This window comes from Astyanax mexicanus, unplaced genomic scaffold (assembly GCF_023375975.1).
Source record: "Astyanax mexicanus isolate ESR-SI-001 unplaced genomic scaffold, AstMex3_surface scaffold_32, whole genome shotgun sequence".
Lineage (NCBI taxonomy): Eukaryota > Metazoa > Chordata > Actinopteri > Characiformes > Acestrorhamphidae > Astyanax > Astyanax mexicanus.
This window is the reverse complement of record NW_026040042.1, coordinates 3,997,501-4,017,004: the sequence shown is the minus strand read 5'-3', so window position 1 is coordinate 4,017,004 and position 19,504 is coordinate 3,997,501. Positions and strand designations below refer to the sequence as shown.

The 19,504-nt window shown below is 37.0% G+C and overlaps 1 protein-coding gene across 1 annotated transcript in view; it reads left to right on the top strand.

Annotated features, from left to right (window-relative positions):
- LOC111188504 (ribonuclease inhibitor-like) overlaps positions 1–19,504 on the top strand; it is a 49,061-nt gene that overhangs the window by 20,369 nt on the left and 9,188 nt on the right. Inside the window, exons 9-10 of the mRNA XM_049473005.1 lie at positions 121–294; positions 2,088–2,261. Coding sequence (XP_049328962.1) covers positions 121–294; positions 2,088–2,261 — 348 coding nt within the window. The remainder of the gene's footprint in view (positions 1–120; positions 295–2,087; positions 2,262–19,504) is intronic.

The window sequence follows — 19,504 nt, the reverse complement described above, 5'->3', positions numbered from 1 at the left end:
TTTCACTGCTTAATCCAGATCTTATGTTTGTTTTATTGATAAGGTGAGTTTTTGCACTCCTAGCACGTGAATTTAACTGCGTAACTCTTCTTTTGTACTTTTCACTCTTTCTCTCTGCAGACTGATGGGCTGCAGGATTACAGGAGAAGACTGTGATGCTCTGGTTTCAGCTCTGAAATTAAACCCCTCCCACCTGAGAGAACTGCATCTGAACCACAATAATCCAGGAGATTCAGGAGTGAAGCTGCTCTCTGATCTACTGAAGGATCCTCAGTTTAAACTGGAGAAACTAGAGTGAGTGATGTTATTTTAGGTGTTTGTGCTGCTTATAGGAATGAGTGCTAATGAAGTAAATACTGAATTTATTAGACTAATATAACACTATTCAGAATTCACTAATAAATCTAGCTTTGTGTTTGATCTAATAATAGCAGTATAGGGGAGTTATTAGTGAGTTAGTGGTGAGGCGGTGCTGGTAATTCACCATAGCTTGTATCTGAGAGTCAGGTGGTCTGTATCACAGCGTGATCAGGAACTCCCAGGTTTAAAGGAAGGAGGAGTTTTAGTGGTGTTTAAGGGCAGCCAATTGTTCAATTAGACCTGTGTGTAACAGAGTGGTTTATGGTCATTTGCTGTTGCTGAGAATGTTGTATCAGCTCCAGTCAGACCAGTTTAACTTTTAAACACAGGATGAAGTTCACAGGCGTCACTCCTCAGTCCAGTGAGAATATCTCTCTAAAGCTCATTATTAAAGGCAGTCTAAATACCGACAGACCTTTAGCTTTAATAACCAATTATATAGTTTTTATAGTTTATTATAGTTCTGATTAGGGCTGAGTGATACAATTATATACTTTGTTTGATGTTAGAAAAACGTATATCGTTTATTATTGAGCTCCTTTGTCTATATCAAAATACTACAGCCCTATTTTACTATTAGTTATAAAAATCATAATTATTTTGAGCTGGTTGATGAGGGGGCTCAGCTGCAGTTACCTCAGTGAATATGGTGGACATTAGATGTGTAGATCAACTGATCCATGTCTCACTATTTTAACTATTATTTAGACATAAAATAGTGCAGTAGATCAACTGATCCATTTCTCACTATTTTAACTATTATTTAGACATAAAATAGTTTAGACCTATTTTCACCAAATACAGCAGGTATTTACTTTTTTCTCTCTCGTTTATGTAAAGTGAGAAATGACTTTATAAACACCCTGTTTTTTTCCTCCTTATTTATTTATTTTTTTAAAACAAAACCCAATAAATTACAATGTGTTTCACAATCAGTATTGCAGTTCTTTTTTTTTTTATTTTTTATTTCTGATTTTTTCCCCATTTTCTCCCAATTTTGGATATCCAACTGTCCCACCCCTTTGTGCGTCCCCATCACCGGTGACGCCCATGACCTTCGGAGGATGCGGACGAGCACACTCCTCCTCCGACACATAAGAAGTCAATCACCCCTTTTTTCGAGCTGCTGCGGATGAATCATGGCCTGAGCAGCCAGCGCGCTCGGAGGAGAGCACAGCGGCTAGGTTCCGATTCATCCGCTCACAGACGCCTCGTGCCGCCCAGTGCCACCTTAAATGTGATGGGGAGAGAGCGCCATCTACCCACCCCAGAGGGAGCAGAGACAATTTTGCTCCCTTTAAGCACTGGCAGCTGATGGCAAAGCTGCATAGTATTGCAGTTCTTAATGCAGTGAGGAGAGCAGTGCTGGAGTTTTGAGAGAAATTTTCTGATGGAGTATTCTAGCTGTTGTTTTATTTTATATATATATATATATATATATATATATATATATATATATATATATATATATATATATATATATATATATTGTACAGTGTCAGGTAAAGGTGTTTAAAATGTTACCTGTTGCTGTTGTCCTGCATTTGTGGACCACACACACATACACACACACACACACACACACAGGGGATTACATTAATATTGATAAATATTGATTTGGGTCATTGTATCACTGTTTTACTACTTAATCCAGATCGTATGTTTGTTTTATTGATCTGTTTTTAGTGTAACTCATCTGTTGTACTTTTCACTCCTACTCTCTGCAGGCTGATGAACTGCAGGATTACAGAAGAAGGCTGTGCTGCTTTAGCTTCAGCTCTGAAATCAAACCCCTCACACCTGAGAGAGCTGAATCTGAACCACAATAATCCAGGAGATTCAGGAGTGAAGCTGCTCTCTGATCTACTGAAGGATCCTCAGTTTAAACTGGAGAAACTAGAGTGAGTGATGTTATTTTAGGTGTTTGTGCTGCATATAGGAATGAGTGCTAATGAAGTAAATACTGAATTTATTAGACTAATATAACACTATTCAGAATTCACTAATGAATCTAGCTTTGTGTTTATAGGGGAGTTACAAGTGAGTTAGTGGTGAGGTGGTGCTGGTAATTTACCATAGCTTGTATCTGAGAACTCCCGGGTTTAAAGGAAAGAGGAGTCGTAGTGGTGTTTAAGGGCAGCCGATTGTTGAAACAGTGCAGGAGTGAAAACAGACATGTGTGTAACAGAGTGGTTTATGGTAATTTACTGTTACTGGGAATGTTTCTCCAGTCAGACCAGTTTAACTTTTAAACACAGAATGAAGTTCACAGGCTCCACTTCTCAGTCCTGTGAGAATATCTTACTCTTTAAAGCTCATTATTAAAGGCAGTCTAAATACAGACAGACCTTTAGCTTTAATAACCAATTATATCAGTTTATTATAGTTGCGATTAGGGGTGAGTAGTATGATTATATACTTTGTTTGATGATAGAAAAACGTCTATCGTTTATTATTGAGCTCCATCGTCTATATCAAAATACTACATCCCTGGAAAAGTGAGAGCACTTAAGTTTCCAACGTCAACCTCTCTCCCCTGTCTCTCTCTCTCCTGTCTCTGTTTCCCCCTGTCTCTCTCTCCCCTGTCTCTCTCTCTCCCCTGTCTCTCTCTCCTGTCTCTGTTTCCCCCTGTCTCTCTCTCTCCCCTGTCTCTCTCTTTCCTGTCTCTGTTTCCCCCTGTCTCTCTCTCTCCCCTGCGCCTCTCTCCCCTGTCTCTCTCTCCCCTGTCTCGCTCTTATGATTCAGCTCATTAATAATCAATTAATTAATAAACAGCTCATTAACAACCAGTCAACGTAGTCAGTACATCTTGTTGTGAACTTAGCTAGCTATTTATTTAAACACACACACATTTCATCTAGCTAATTAATACACACCCACATTTAACCTAGCTAACTAACACACACACATTTAACCTAGCTAACTAACACACACACATTTAACCTAGCTAACTAACACACACACATTTAACCTAGCTAACAGTGGCGTGCACAGACATTTTGGCGGCAAGCGGAAAATACGGGGCAAAGAATGTGTTTTAATTCCCTTAATTATTCATGGGTGTGTTTTTGTAACGCGGGGATGAGACGGGAGGCGGATTTAAATGCGGGTAAGAACAAGACTTTAATAAACAAATAAACAAACAGGGGAATAACGAATATAAATATGTACATAAACAAACAGGGAAAACCAACACAGAGCTAAGCTAAACAGATAAGTACAAAACAGGGCTAGGGAATATATACAAAGGATAAATGCGTAAATATGTACAAAACAAGGAATATAAACAAACAAGAGATATAAACAAATAATACAAACTAAACAAAGAACTAGAAACGTGGAGAAGAGCAAATACGATACGTGGCAAAGCTAAGACGTGACGAGACAGACAACGTAGGAAGGTGCAAAGACCGACGGAGGACAATGTGGCAGAGGAGGGCTATTTATAGTAACATGAAACACTGAACACCTGGGGAAACAGGTAACGAGGGGCGGAGCTACAAATTAGAAACACGTGACGGAAAATTACAGGAGAAACACAGGGGAACAGAGCGAGGGCGTAACAGTTTTGGGCGTAACGTGAAATAAACCAATCAGTGTGTCTGTATCCATCCCCTTTAAGAGGCAGCTGCTCTCTGACTTCTGCTCGTTCCTATTTTAAGAGCGCATAAACTGACTGCGCTTCACGCTGTCAAACAAGGGAAGCAGCTGAAATAAGAGAAGTGTAATGTTATTTTATTCTTTATTCTGTTTATTGTTTACGTAAAAACTGGGTTTGCAACATTGAATATTAATCAAGCAATCAACTATAATTTACACTGGAGGGGGATCCTCATTTACAATGCTGCTGAGCATTTACAGTTTAAAAGGGATTCAAAATATATTTAAAAAAAAATTAGAAATAAAACCTGACATTTACTATAGACAATTAAAATATATACGTAAAAAAAAATAGGACATTTTTAAAAGATCAGAAAAATTGATACATAAAAATAAAGAATTTATATCTTATGAAGAAAAAAATAATAATAGTGACAATAAAGTAAAATGATAAGAATGATAAAAGATTATAAAATTTATATGAATAAACTAAAAACATGGAAATCTTTGGAAAAGATTCCAGTTCCAGTTAGTTTCAAATCATTAAAACAGCTCATCAAAACCTTAACCTCTCCTTTATATTTGACAATATTTGATTAACTTTACAGGTCCTTACTCATTTTAATTTATTTAACTAAACTGAGTTTATATAATTTGTAACCTCACGCTGAATTCAGCTCCGCGCTGCGAAAGAGAGAGAGAAAGAGAGAGAGAGAGGCAGCAGCGCATTTTGCCTGATTTCTTTTGATTAATTAACCGTAAATATAGTGAGTTTTTCCATACATTTTAGTACACTTGATACGACCTTATTTATTAAAATACTTTTTTAAGAGAACAGAGGTAATCCCGCGCCGTGCGCACTGCCAAACCCTCTGCGCGCGCCTGCGGTCTTTTTTGAGCACTGGGCCAGATTTTCGTTAATTAATTAATATATTTAATATTTTTATAAATTTGCCCTGGTGATAAGAAACGAACGCTAACGTATAGCTTTATATTTCTGTGTATTTTAAAAGTTTTAAGTTTTATATAATTGACGGATAGCCCCAGAGGCCAGGGTGACAATGTGCTTTATTTTTCAGATATATAAAAAAATAATAATAAAAGTCAATTTTTAGTTAATAATATCGAAGTGAATTAAAAAAATATATGTTTAGTCAATTTGTCCATTATGTTTGTTTTTATATTTTATTTCTAAAACTCCAGCATTTGAGTGAGAATAAGCATCTGTTAAAATTCTCAAACAGCAGAATGCCTGTGTCTGCTGAAATTAAGTTACAGTTATTTTTATAGTTGATTGCTGAAGGCTCTGGGTAAGGTTTTTTTATTTACTGTGGTAAGTTAGTGATGGTATGCGCGACTGACCATTGAATTTCGACGTCCTTTCACAGGATCAATCGCGCAACGCGTTTTCCCGCCGCCAAGATAGAAAAACGCCAGAAATGTACCTGAACACACGTAATTTCCAGACCACCACGCCCATCAGCCTTGATATATTCCAGAATTCATTGCTATTTTAAGGACGGGTGTGCAAGGCGTAAAATAGACTGTTGACGGGGTGTACGATGGCAACGCGCCACGCTGCATGCCTTGCTCAGGGTGTACGATAGGGCCCCTAGTGTGCCTTGCCACGACTGCCCGGGTAACGTGACAGAGGAAGGGAGAGGTCGGGTGTGAGCTGATTTCAGGGCATTCTGTTTTCACTCGTTTTTAATCGCACAGGTTTTCAAAAGATCATTTCAACACGGCTTCAGTAAAATCTTAATAATAATAATATTGAAAAAAAAACAATAAAAAAACAATAAAAAAAACGAAGTTTCAAAAGGGCACTTTGGTTAATAAAGGGCAGAGTTGGTGGTGCTTTAGCACAACCTGATGTCTATGTCTGCACGCCTCTGCTAGCTAACACACCCACCCACAAACATTTAACCTAGCTAACTAACACACCCACAGACACACACACACACACACATTTAACCTAGCTAACTAACACACCCACAGACACACACACACACACACATTTAACCTAGCTAACTAACACACCCACAGACACACACACACACACACACATTTAACCTAGCTAACTAACACACCCACAGACACACACACACACACACATTTAACCTAGCTAACTAACAGACACACACACACATTTAACCTAGCTAACTAACACACCCACAGACACACACACACACATTTAACCTAGCTAACTAACACACCCACAGACACACACACCCACACACATTTAACCTAGCTAACTAACACACCCACAGACACACACACACACATTTAACCTAGCTAACTAACACACCCACACACATTTAACCTAGCTAACTAACACACCCACAGACACACACACACACACACACACACATTTAACCTAGCTAACTAACACACACACACACACACACACACACACATTTAACCTAGCTAACTAACACACACACACACACACACATTTAACCTAGCTAACTAACACACACACACACACACACACACATTTAACCTAGCTAACTAACACACACACACACACACACACACACATTTAACCTAGCTAACTAACACACACACACACACACACATTTAACCTAGCTAACTAACACACACACACACACACACACACACACACATTTAACCTAGCTAACTAACACACACACACACACACACACACACACACACACACATTTAACCTAGCTAACTAACACACACACACACACACACATTTAACCTAGCTAACTAACACACACACACACACACACACACACACACACACATTTAACCTAACTAACTAACACACACACACACACACATTTAACCTAACTAACTAACACACACACACACACATTTAACCTAACTAACTAACACACACACACACAGACACACACATTTAACCTAGCTAACTAACACACACACACACACACACATTAAACCTAGCTAACTAACACACACACACACACATTTAACCTAGCTAACTAACACACACACACACACACATTTAACCTAGCTAACTAACACACACACACACACACACACACACATTTAACCTAGCTAACTAACACACACACACACACACACACACACATTTAACCTAGCTAACTAACACACACACACACACATTAAACCTAGCTAACTAACACACACACACACACACACACACATTTAACCTAGCTAACTAACACACACACACACACACACACACACACACATTTAACCTAGCTAACTAACACACACACACACACACACACACATTTAACCTAGCTAACTAACACACACACACACACACACACACACACACACACACACATTTAACCTAGCTAACTAACACACACACACACATTTAACCTAACTAACTAACACACACACACACACACACACACATTTAACCTAGCTAACTAACACACACACACACACACAGACACACACATTTAACCTAGCTAACTAACACACACACACACACATTAAACCTAGCTAACTAACACACACACACACACATTAAACCTAGTTAACTAACACACACACACACACGTTTAACCTAGCTAACTAACACACACACACACACATTAAACCTAGTTAACTAACACACACACACACACGTTTAACCTAGCTAACTAACACACACACACACACATTAAACCTAGTTAACTAACACACACACACACACACACACATTTAACCTAGCTAACTAACACACACACACACACATTAAACCTAGTTAACTAACACACACACACACACACGTTTAACCTACCCAGATAGCCCACGAGTGCTGGCCCAGAATTGGGCCTTAGCTGGTTTCTGACTGTCCTCAAAGCAGGCCCAGAACCGGCCACCGGACTCGGCCCAGTGTCTTTTTGAACGTAGGACCAGGACTGGGCCTTATTCGGTTTCTGACTCCTCAAAGCTGGCTGGGAGTCGGTCACCGGACTCGGCCCAGTGTCTTTTTGAACGTAGGACCAGGACTGGGCCTTTTCCGGTTTCTGACTCCTTGAAGCTGGCTGAGATTCGGTCACCGGACTCGGTCCAGTGCCCAACATTGGGCTGAATAGAGTAAGCAAACTGCTTGTAACTGAAGGTACTTTGTCTTTTACTGTTGGTAAGAACTAGGAGATTCAGGAACCTACAATGTTATTCCTACTACTACAAGCTATTTGTACATAAAATTTACGTAAATAACCACTTCGTACATCAGTACATCAATATGATTATTATATTTTTATATTATATTATATATATTATATATTATTATAGGAAACATTAATAAGGAACTTACCATTGGTTTAAATAAAGTATTTTGTTTACTCAATTAGTGTTAATGAGAAAAAAATGCTCAAAGAAAGACATAAAACAAAGAATTATATTAAATTTATGTTTAATTCATAAATTTTACATATTAAAAAAAAAGGAAAAAAAAGAAAACAGAAACAGAATACAATTTGCAAATCTGAATCGAATTGTGGGATTCCCAAAGATTCACAGCCCTACTCTGTACTATGAATAACATTGGTTTAATAGGTTTAAGGTTAAAGGTTTGGCACCTGTGGACTTCTTGTTACTTTTTACCGTATTTATTTTTATTTGCATCTGTTTTAATGCATGGTACCTTTGCTACGTAAAACTCTCTTAATATTGAGATAATTGGTTTTAAGAAAATTGCATCGGCCTAAAACATTTTCACAGTAATGTACATACACACATACTGTATAGGTTTTTGTGTGTGTTTGATCTGTACTATGGAGGACCAAAAATGACATAAGTATAAATTAATAAATGCACATATTAATGTAGAAATACATAAATATAGACATAAATAAATGAATAAATAAATACATGTTGAAATAAATAAATAAATATATAAATAAATGAACATATAAATGAATGAATAAATAAATAAATAAATAAATACACACATAAATATTTGCATAGGTAAATAAATAAATTAATAAATATATTTCTTATTTATTTATACATTTATTTATATATTAATGTGCATTTATTTATTTATTTATTCATTTTATTTATTTCACCATTTCTACATTTATTCATTTATTTATTTCAACATTTCTACATTTATTTATTTCAACATTTCTACATTTCTTCATTTATTTATTTTCACATTTCTTCATTTATTTATTTCCACATTTCTGCATGTCTATGGTAATTAGAGCAATTAAAGCAGGATTGGTTGCGGGACACAGAAGTACAGCGGCTGTCTTTATACAGTAATTCACAAGAAAACAGACATGGGGGTTCCAGTAAAGAAGTGTTTTACACACCAGTACAGTGGTGTATACACCAGTACACCCTACAGAACAGTGTTTTACACACCAGTACATAACAGGACAGTGGTGTATACACCAGTACACACTGGTGTACCGGCGCACACCCCGCTGTGCTGCTGTGTGTCCCGGCGCACACTCCACAGTCCTGTACTTCCGGTATCAGTGAGAAGGAAACAAAGGGACGGCACAGCAACATCACGGCTATAACCCCTACTGCAGTAACAACTGCTGAAAATAAATGAGGGTCAACAGCTTCAAAATGTTGCCGCTGCAGGCCAAGACAGGAGCAGTAGAGCCAACACTTTTGCAGCTCAAAAACTAATCCTGCTTTAGAGCGAGGATAGGACCACCTACCTAACTATCATACAAATGCAGAAATACAGAAATAAATAAATTAATAAATGTGGAAATAAATCAATAAATAAATGTGGAAATAAATGAATGAATAAACAGATGTTAAAATAAATAAATGAAAAAATAAATAAATGCACATATAAATGAATAATTAAAAAATATATAAAAAATAAATAAGAAATGTATGTATTATTTTATTTATTTAACTATACAATTATTCATGCGTGTATTTATTTATTTCTACATTCATGTATGCATTTATTTATTTATACATATGTAATTTTTGGTCCACCATACTGTAATACTTAAATAAATAAATAAATCTACATTAATTATACGGAAAATGTGTTGATTATAAAGATTAAAATAATATAAAGACAATTAAAATAAAGATAATTTAATAATTCATTGATGTCTCCTCCTCAGTAAATTTATATCTTACTCCCGTTTGGAGAACATGTTGGCATTAGCGTCCAATGCAACACCTAACATTAGCCTGAGAGCATTACACACCAGTATAGTTTTGCTTATTTATATTTCCTGAGTAGGCTCTAAAAGCAAGTTATACCTTCTCTACACATATTTAATTGTACGCTTGTTTCTATAGATACAACTATCAACTAATAGAATCAAAGTACAGTAATAGTTTAATGTTAAATATGTTTATTGTAGTCATATTTGCAAATATAATGTTGTTATGTTTGCCCATTGTGACCATTTTTTTTGCCCATAATGTTGACCATTTTAAATTCAGCATCACATTCTTAAAATAAGTACTTGGAAAATTGGGCACTAGCAGAAGCGAAAGTAGGGGCAGCAACATTAAAACATATATTAATTTACTGACAATAATAGGCATCTATGATTTTCCTATTTCATTTTCTGCCAATAGATAGATAGATAGATAGATACTTTATTTATCCCGAAGGAAATTTAGGATATATATAAATATAATATAAAACATGATAATTGCTCTGAAAAGCTCCACTATTTTACTTAATGCTGTTAAATTCTCCTGTTGTGTCTAGTTATAGATAACTGTATGTAATTTGATTTTACATTTTTTAAGTAAAACACTTTTGTCTCTAGTATACTAATATAACTTACTGCACACACAAACAACTTCTAGTGTGATTTTACAAATTAGAGAAATGTTGACTAAAGCTTATTTGGTAGTAGTGAGTGTGTTTATATAAAACTGTGCTAGCTAAATTAATAAAGTACTTACATTTTTAACAAAGTAGCAGAGTGTGCAGGAACATATTACTGATCTTTATTACTGAATAAAGATTTTTTTTGTATTAACTGACAGACACAGCACCATTTTATTTAACTAAAAAGCTAGCTAAAACAAACATTACACAGTGACTTGTAGAGACACACAACCACTAAGTTAACCTAGCTGACTAGCTAGCTAATGTACAACATCTAAACAAAAGTTCTGTGGAAGCATTTAGGTTAGCTAATAAAGAACAATTCGCTAGCTAACTACCAAATTGGTTAACTAGCAAGCCTAAATGCTTTTACGGTATGTATGTTTGTAAAAGCATTTAAGCTAACGCTAGCAAACTAGCTGGTTTCTATCCTAGCAAGCTAACTATTTATTAGCTTAGCTAACCTAAATAACGTTACCGAAACAGTACTTCTGTTCTGGCCTTGTACACTAGTTAACAATTTTAATTTCAAGTAAAACCATACTTTTTGGTTGTCTGTTAGTGACTGTTATAGCTGCATTATCATTTACATTAACATGAAATGTGTTTAATGCTACATTCTGAGATAATTTAGCCTCAGATAATATCACCTTGATATGCTGCTAAGTTAGCTAGCTTAGCTAACTGAAGAGGCGACACACAGATAGGGTTATAACTCATATTTGACGGTCAAAATATTTAAGTACATGGAATCTAAATAAATGATATTTCAAAAAAGGTACTTAATACTTAGGTACGTAGGTTTGCTACCTACCTACAAACTTCAAAGGTTTCAGGATAGCTGACAGTTGACGAAAGTTTTAATGTTTGAGGAATCCGCACGCCAAGTGCTACGAGAAACCGCACGGGTTGAACTGGGCTGATGCGCAGGGGCACCAAGGTAAATATCACCTAGATCACTCTAAACGTGATCACACACACAGCTTATCCAGTCCATGTAGAAAAATGTGGCCAATAGAATTAGACTCTGGGTGTGTGTGTGCGCGTGCATGCGTGTGTGTGTGAGAAGCAGTACTATAACAGGCTGTGTGTGTGTGTGTGTGTGTGTGTGTGTGTGAAGCAGTCCTATAACAGGCTGTGTGTGCGTGTGCGTGTACTATAACAGTGCTGGTACAGGGTCGTCTGCCGTATTTGAGCCAGTACACACCTGTGTTCAGATAATCAACAGGTCAGGTGCGTCAGTCCTTCACCAGCACCAAAACGACTGCTCAGTGACACTGATGTAGAACAGTCAGAAAGTGACACTGGGCCAGCTGTGGACCAGAAGAATTTTTCTGCTTGCGACTCTAAACCAGCAGTGCCGACTTAGAAACGAGTCCGGGCCAAAGTCGCTGGCTATCTGGGTAGCTAACTAACACACACACACACACATTAAACCTAGTTAACTAACACACACACACACACACACATTTAACCTAGCTAACTAACACACACACACACACATTAAACCTAGTTAACTAACACACACACACACACACGTTTAACCTAGCTAACTAACACACACACACACACATTAAACCTAGTTAACTAACACACACACACACACACGTTTAACCTAACTAACTAACACACACACATTTAACCTAGCTAACTAACACACACACATTTAACCTAGCTAACTAACACACACACATTTAACCTAGCTAACAGTGGCGTGCACAGACATTTTGGCGGCAAGCGGAAAATACGGGGCAAAGAATGTGTTTTAATTCCCTTAATTATTCATGGGTGTGTTTTTGTAACGCGGGGATGAGACGGGAGGCGGATTTAAATGCGGGTAAGAACAAGACTTTAATAAACAAATAAACAAACAGGGGAATAACGAATATAAATATGTACATAAACAAACAGGGAAAACCAACACAGAGCTAAGCTAAACAGATAAGTACAAAACAGGGCTAGGGAATATATACAAAGGATAAATGCGTAAATATGTACAAAACAAGGAATATAAACAAACAAGAGATATAAACAAATAATACAAACTAAACAAAGAACTAGAAACGTGGAGAAGAGCAAATACGATACGTGGCAAAGCTAAGACGTGACGAGACAGACAACGTAGGAAGGTGCAAAGACCGACGGAGGACAATGTGGCAGAGGAGGGCTATTTATAGTAACATGAAACACTGAACACCTGGGGAAACAGGTAACGAGGGGCGGAGCTACAAATTAGAAACACGTGACGGAAAATTACAGGAGAAACACAGGGGAACAGAGCGAGGGCGTAACAGTTTTGGGCGTAACGTGAAATAAACCAATCAGTGTGTCTGTATCCATCCCCTTTAAGAGGCAGCTGCTCTCTGACTTCTGCTCGTTCCTATTTTAAGAGCGCATAAACTGACTGCGCTTCACGCTGTCAAACAAGGGAAGCAGCTGAAATAAGAGAAGTGTAATGTTATTTTATTCTTTATTCTGTTTATTGTTTACGTAAAAACTGGGTTTGCAACATTGAATATTAATCAAGCAATCAACTATAATTTACACTGGAGGGGGATCCTCATTTACAATGCTGCTGAGCATTTACAGTTTAAAAGGGATTCAAAATATATTTAAAAAAAAATTAGAAATAAAACCTGACATTTACTATAGACAATTAAAATATATACGTAAAAAAAAATAGGACATTTTTAAAAGATCAGAAAAATTGATACATAAAAATAAAGAATTTATATCTTATGAAGAAAAAAATAATAATAGTGACAATAAAGTAAAATGATAAGAATGATAAAAGATTATAAAATTTATATGAATAAACTAAAAACATGGAAATCTTTGGAAAAGATTCCAGTTCCAGTTAGTTTCAAATCATTAAAACAGCTCATCAAAACCTTAACCTCTCCTTTATATTTGACAATATTTGATTAACTTTACAGGTCCTTACTCATTTTAATTTATTTAACTAAACTGAGTTTATATAATTTGTAACCTCACGCTGAATTCAGCTCCGCGCTGCGAAAGAGAGAGAGAAAGAGAGAGAGAGAGGCAGCAGCGCATTTTGCCTGATTTCTTTTGATTAATTAACCGTAAATATAGTGAGTTTTTCCATACATTTTAGTACACTTGATACGACCTTATTTATTAAAATACTTTTTTAAGAGAACAGAGGTAATCCCGCGCCGTGCGCACTGCCAAACCCTCTGCGCGCGCCTGCGGTCTTTTTTGAGCACTGGGCCAGATTTTCGTTAATTAATTAATATATTTAATATTTTTATAAATTTGCCCTGGTGATAAGAAACGAACGCTAACGTATAGCTTTATATTTCTGTGTATTTTAAAAGTTTTAAGTTTTATATAATTGACGGATAGCCCCAGAGGCCAGGGTGACAATGTGCTTTATTTTTCAGATATATAAAAAAATAATAATAAAAGTCAATTTTTAGTTAATAATATCGAAGTGAATTAAAAAAATATATGTTTAGTCAATTTGTCCATTATGTTTGTTTTTATATTTTATTTCTAAAACTCCAGCATTTGAGTGAGAATAAGCATCTGTTAAAATTCTCAAACAGCAGAATGCCTGTGTCTGCTGAAATTAAGTTACAGTTATTTTTATAGTTGATTGCTGAAGGCTCTGGGTAAGGTTTTTTTATTTACTGTGGTAAGTTAGTGATGGTATGCGCGACTGACCATTGAATTTCGACGTCCTTTCACAGGATCAATCGCGCAACGCGTTTTCCCGCCGCCAAGATAGAAAAACGCCAGAAATGTACCTGAACACACGTAATTTCCAGACCACCACGCCCATCAGCCTTGATATATTCCAGAATTCATTGCTATTTTAAGGACGGGTGTGCAAGGCGTAAAATAGACTGTTGACGGGGTGTACGATGGCAACGCGCCACGCTGCATGCCTTGCTCAGGGTGTACGATAGGGCCCCTAGTGTGCCTTGCCACGACTGCCCGGGTAACGTGACAGAGGAAGGGAGAGGTCGGGTGTGAGCTGATTTCAGGGCATTCTGTTTTCACTCGTTTTTAATCGCACAGGTTTTCAAAAGATCATTTCAACACGGCTTCAGTAAAATCTTAATAATAATAATATTGAAAAAAAAACAATAAAAAAACAATAAAAAAAACGAAGTTTCAAAAGGGCACTTTGGTTAATAAAGGGCAGAGTTGGTGGTGCTTTAGCACAACCTGATGTCTATGTCTGCACGCCTCTGCTAGCTAACACACCCACCCACAAACATTTAACCTAGCTAACTAACACACCCACAGACACACACACACACACACATTTAACCTAGCTAACTAACACACCCACAGACACACACACACACACACATTTAACCTAGCTAACTAACAGACACACACACACATTTAACCTAGCTAACTAACACACCCACAGACACACACACACACATTTAACCTAGCTAACTAACACACCCACAGACACACACACACACACACATTTAGCCTAGCTAACTAACACACACACACACACACACATTTAACCTAGCTAAGTAACACACACACACACACACACATTTAACCTAGCTAACTAACACACACACACACACACACACACACACACACATTTAACCTAGATAACTAACACACACACACACACACACACACACACATTTAACCTAGCTAACTAACACACACACACACACACACACACACACACATTTAACCTAGCTAACTAACACACACACACACACACACACACACATTTAACCTAGCTAACTAACACACACACACACACACACACACACATTTAACCTAGCTAACTAACACACACACACACACACATTTAACCTAACTAACTAACACACACACACACACACATTTAACCTAACTAACTAACACACACACACACAGACACACACATTTAACCTAGCTAACTAACACACACACACACACACACACACACACACATTTAACCTAGCTAACTAACACACACACACACACACACATTTAACCTAGCTAACTAACACACACACACACACACACATTTAACCTAGCTAACTAACACACACACACACACACACACACACACACACACACACACACACACATTTAACCTAGCTAACTAACACACACACACACACACACATTTAACCTAGCTAACTAACACACACACACACACACACACACACATTTAACCTAGCTAACTAACACACACACACACACACACACACACATTTAACCTAGCTAACTAACACACACACACACACATTAAACCTAGCTAACTAACACACACACACACACACACACACACACATTTAACCTAGCTAACTAACACACACACACACACACACACACATTTAACCTAGCTAACTAACACACACACACACACACACATTTAACCTAGCTAACTAACACACACACACACACACACACACACACACACACACACACACATTTAACCTAGCTAACTAACACACACACACACATTTAACCTAACTAACTAACACACACACACACACACACACACATTTAACCTAGCTAACTAACACACACACACACACACAGACACACACATTTAACCTAGCTAACTAACACACACACACACACATTAAACCTAGCTAACTAACACACACACACACACATTAAACCTAGTTAACTAACACACACACACACACGTTTAACCTAGCTAACTAACACACACACACACACATTAAACCTAGTTAACTAACACACACACACACACACACACACACATTTAACCTAGCTAACTAACACACACACACACACATTAAACCTAGTTAACTAACACACACACACACACACGTTTAACCTAGCTAACTAACACACACACACACACATTAAACCTAGTTAACTAACACACACACACACACACACACATTTAACCTAGCTAACTAACACACACACACACACATTAAACCTAGTTAACTAACACACACACACACACACGTTTAACCTAGCTAACTAACACACACACACACACATTAAACCTAGTTAACTAACACACACACACACACGTTTAACCTAACTAACTAACACACACACATTTAACCTAGCTAACTAACACACACACATTTAACCTAGCTAACTAACACACACACATTTAACCTAGCTAACAGTGGCGTGCACAGACATTTTGGCGGCAAGCGGAAAATACGGGGCAAAGAATGTGTTTTAATTCCCTTAATTATTCATGGGTGTGTTTTTGTAACGCGGGGATGAGACGGGAGGCGGATTTAAATGCGGGTAAGAACAAGACTTTAATAAACAAATAAACAAACAGGGGAATAACGAATATAAATATGTACATAAACAAACAGGGAAAACCAACACAGAGCTAAGCTAAACAGATAAGTACAAAACAGGGCTAGGGAATATATACAAAGGATAAATGCGTAAATATGTACAAAACAAGGAATATAAACAAACAAGAGATATAAACAAATAATACAAACTAAACAAAGAACTAGAAACGTGGAGAAGAGCAAATACGATACGTGGCAAAGCTAAGACGTGACGAGACAGACAACGTAGGAAGGTGCAAAGACCGACGGAGGACAATGTGGCAGAGGAGGGCTATTTATAGTAACATGAAACACTGAACACCTGGGGAAACAGGTAACGAGGGGCGGAGCTACAAATTAGAAACACGTGACGGAAAATTACAGGAGAAACACAGGGGAACAGAGCGAGGGCGTAACAGTTTTGGGCGTAACGTGAAATAAACCAATCAGTGTGTCTGTATCCATCCCCTTTAAGAGGCAGCTGCTCTCTGACTTCTGCTCGTTCCTATTTTAAGAGCGCATAAACTGACTGCGCTTCACGCTGTCAAACAAGGGAAGCAGCTGAAATAAGAGAAGTGTAATGTTATTTTATTCTTTATTCTGTTTATTGTTTACGTAAAAACTGGGTTTGCAACATTGAATATTAATCAAGCAATCAACTATAATTTACACTGGAGGGGGATCCTCATTTACAATGCTGCTGAGCATTTACAGTTTAAAAGGGATTCAAAATATATTTAAAAAAAAATTAGAAATAAAACCTGACATTTACTATAGACAATTAAAATATATACGTAAAAAAAAATAGGACATTTTTAAAAGATCAGAAAAATTGATACATAAAAATAAAGAATTTATATCTTATGAAGAAAAAAATAATAATAGTGACAATAAAGTAAAATGATAAGAATGATAAAAGATTATAAAATTTATATGAATAAACTAAAAACATGGAAATCTTTGGAAAAGATTCCAGTTCCAGTTAGTTTCAAATCATTAAAACAGCTCATCAAAACCTTAACCTCTCCTTTATATTTGACAATATTTGATTAACTTTACAGGTCCTTACTCATTTTAATTTATTTAACTAAACTGAGTTTATATAATTTGTAACCTCACGCTGAATTCAGCTCCGCGCTGCGAAAGAGAGAGAGAAAGAGAGAGAGAGAGGCAGCAGCGCATTTTGCCTGATTTCTTTTGATTAATTAACCGTAAATATAGTGAGTTTTTCCATACATTTTAGTACACTTGATACGACCTTATTTATTAAAATACTTTTTTAAGAGAACAGAGGTAATCCCGCGCCGTGCGCACTGCCAAACCCTCTGCGCGCGCCTGCGGTCTTTTTTGAGCACTGGGCCAGATTTTCGTTAATTAATTAATATATTTAATATTTTTATAAATTTGCCCTGGTGATAAGAAACGAACGCTAACGTATAGCTTTATATTTCTGTGTATTTTAAAAGTTTTAAGTTTTATATAATTGACGGATAGCCCCAGAGGCCAGGGTGACAATGTGCTTTATTTTTCAGATATATAAAAAAATAATAATAAAAGTCAATTTTTAGTTAATAATATCGAAGTGAATTAAAAAAATATATGTTTAGTCAATTTGTCCATTATGTTTGTTTTTATATTTTATTTCTAAAACTCCAGCATTTGAGTGAGAATAAGCATCTGTTAAAATTCTCAAACAGCAGAATGCCTGTGTCTGCTGAAATTAAGTTACAGTTATTTTTATAGTTGATTGCTGAAGGCTCTGGGTAAGGTTTTTTTATTTACTGTGGTAAGTTAGTGATGGTATGCGCGACTGACCATTGAATTTCGACGTCCTTTCACAGGATCAATCGCGCAACGCGTTTTCCCGCCGCCAAGATAGAAAAACGCCAGAAATGTACCTGAACACACGTAATTTCCAGACCACCACGCCCATCAGCCTTGATATATTCCAGAATTCATTGCTATTTTAAGGACGGGTGTGCAAGGCGTAAAATAGACTGTTGACGGGGTGTACGATGGCAACGCGCCACGCTGCATGCCTTGCTCAGGGTGTACGATAGGGCCCCTAGTGTGCCTTGCCACGACTGCCCGGGTAACGTGACAGAGGAAGGGAGAGGTCGGGTGTGAGCTGATTTCAGGGCATTCTGTTTTCACTCGTTTTTAATCGCACAGGTTTTCAAAAGATCATTTCAACACGGCTTCAGTAAAATCTTAATAATAATAATATTGAAAAAAAACAATAAAAAAACAATAAAAAAAACGAAGTTTCAAAAGGGCACTTTGGTTAATAAAGGGCAGAGTTGGTGGTGCTTTAGCACAACCTGATGTCTATGTCTGCACGCCTCTGCTAGCTAACACACCCACCCACAAACATTTAACCTAGCTAACTAACACACCCACAGACACACACACACACACACATTTAACCTAGCTAACTAACACACCCACAGACACACACACACACACACATTTAACCTAGCTAACT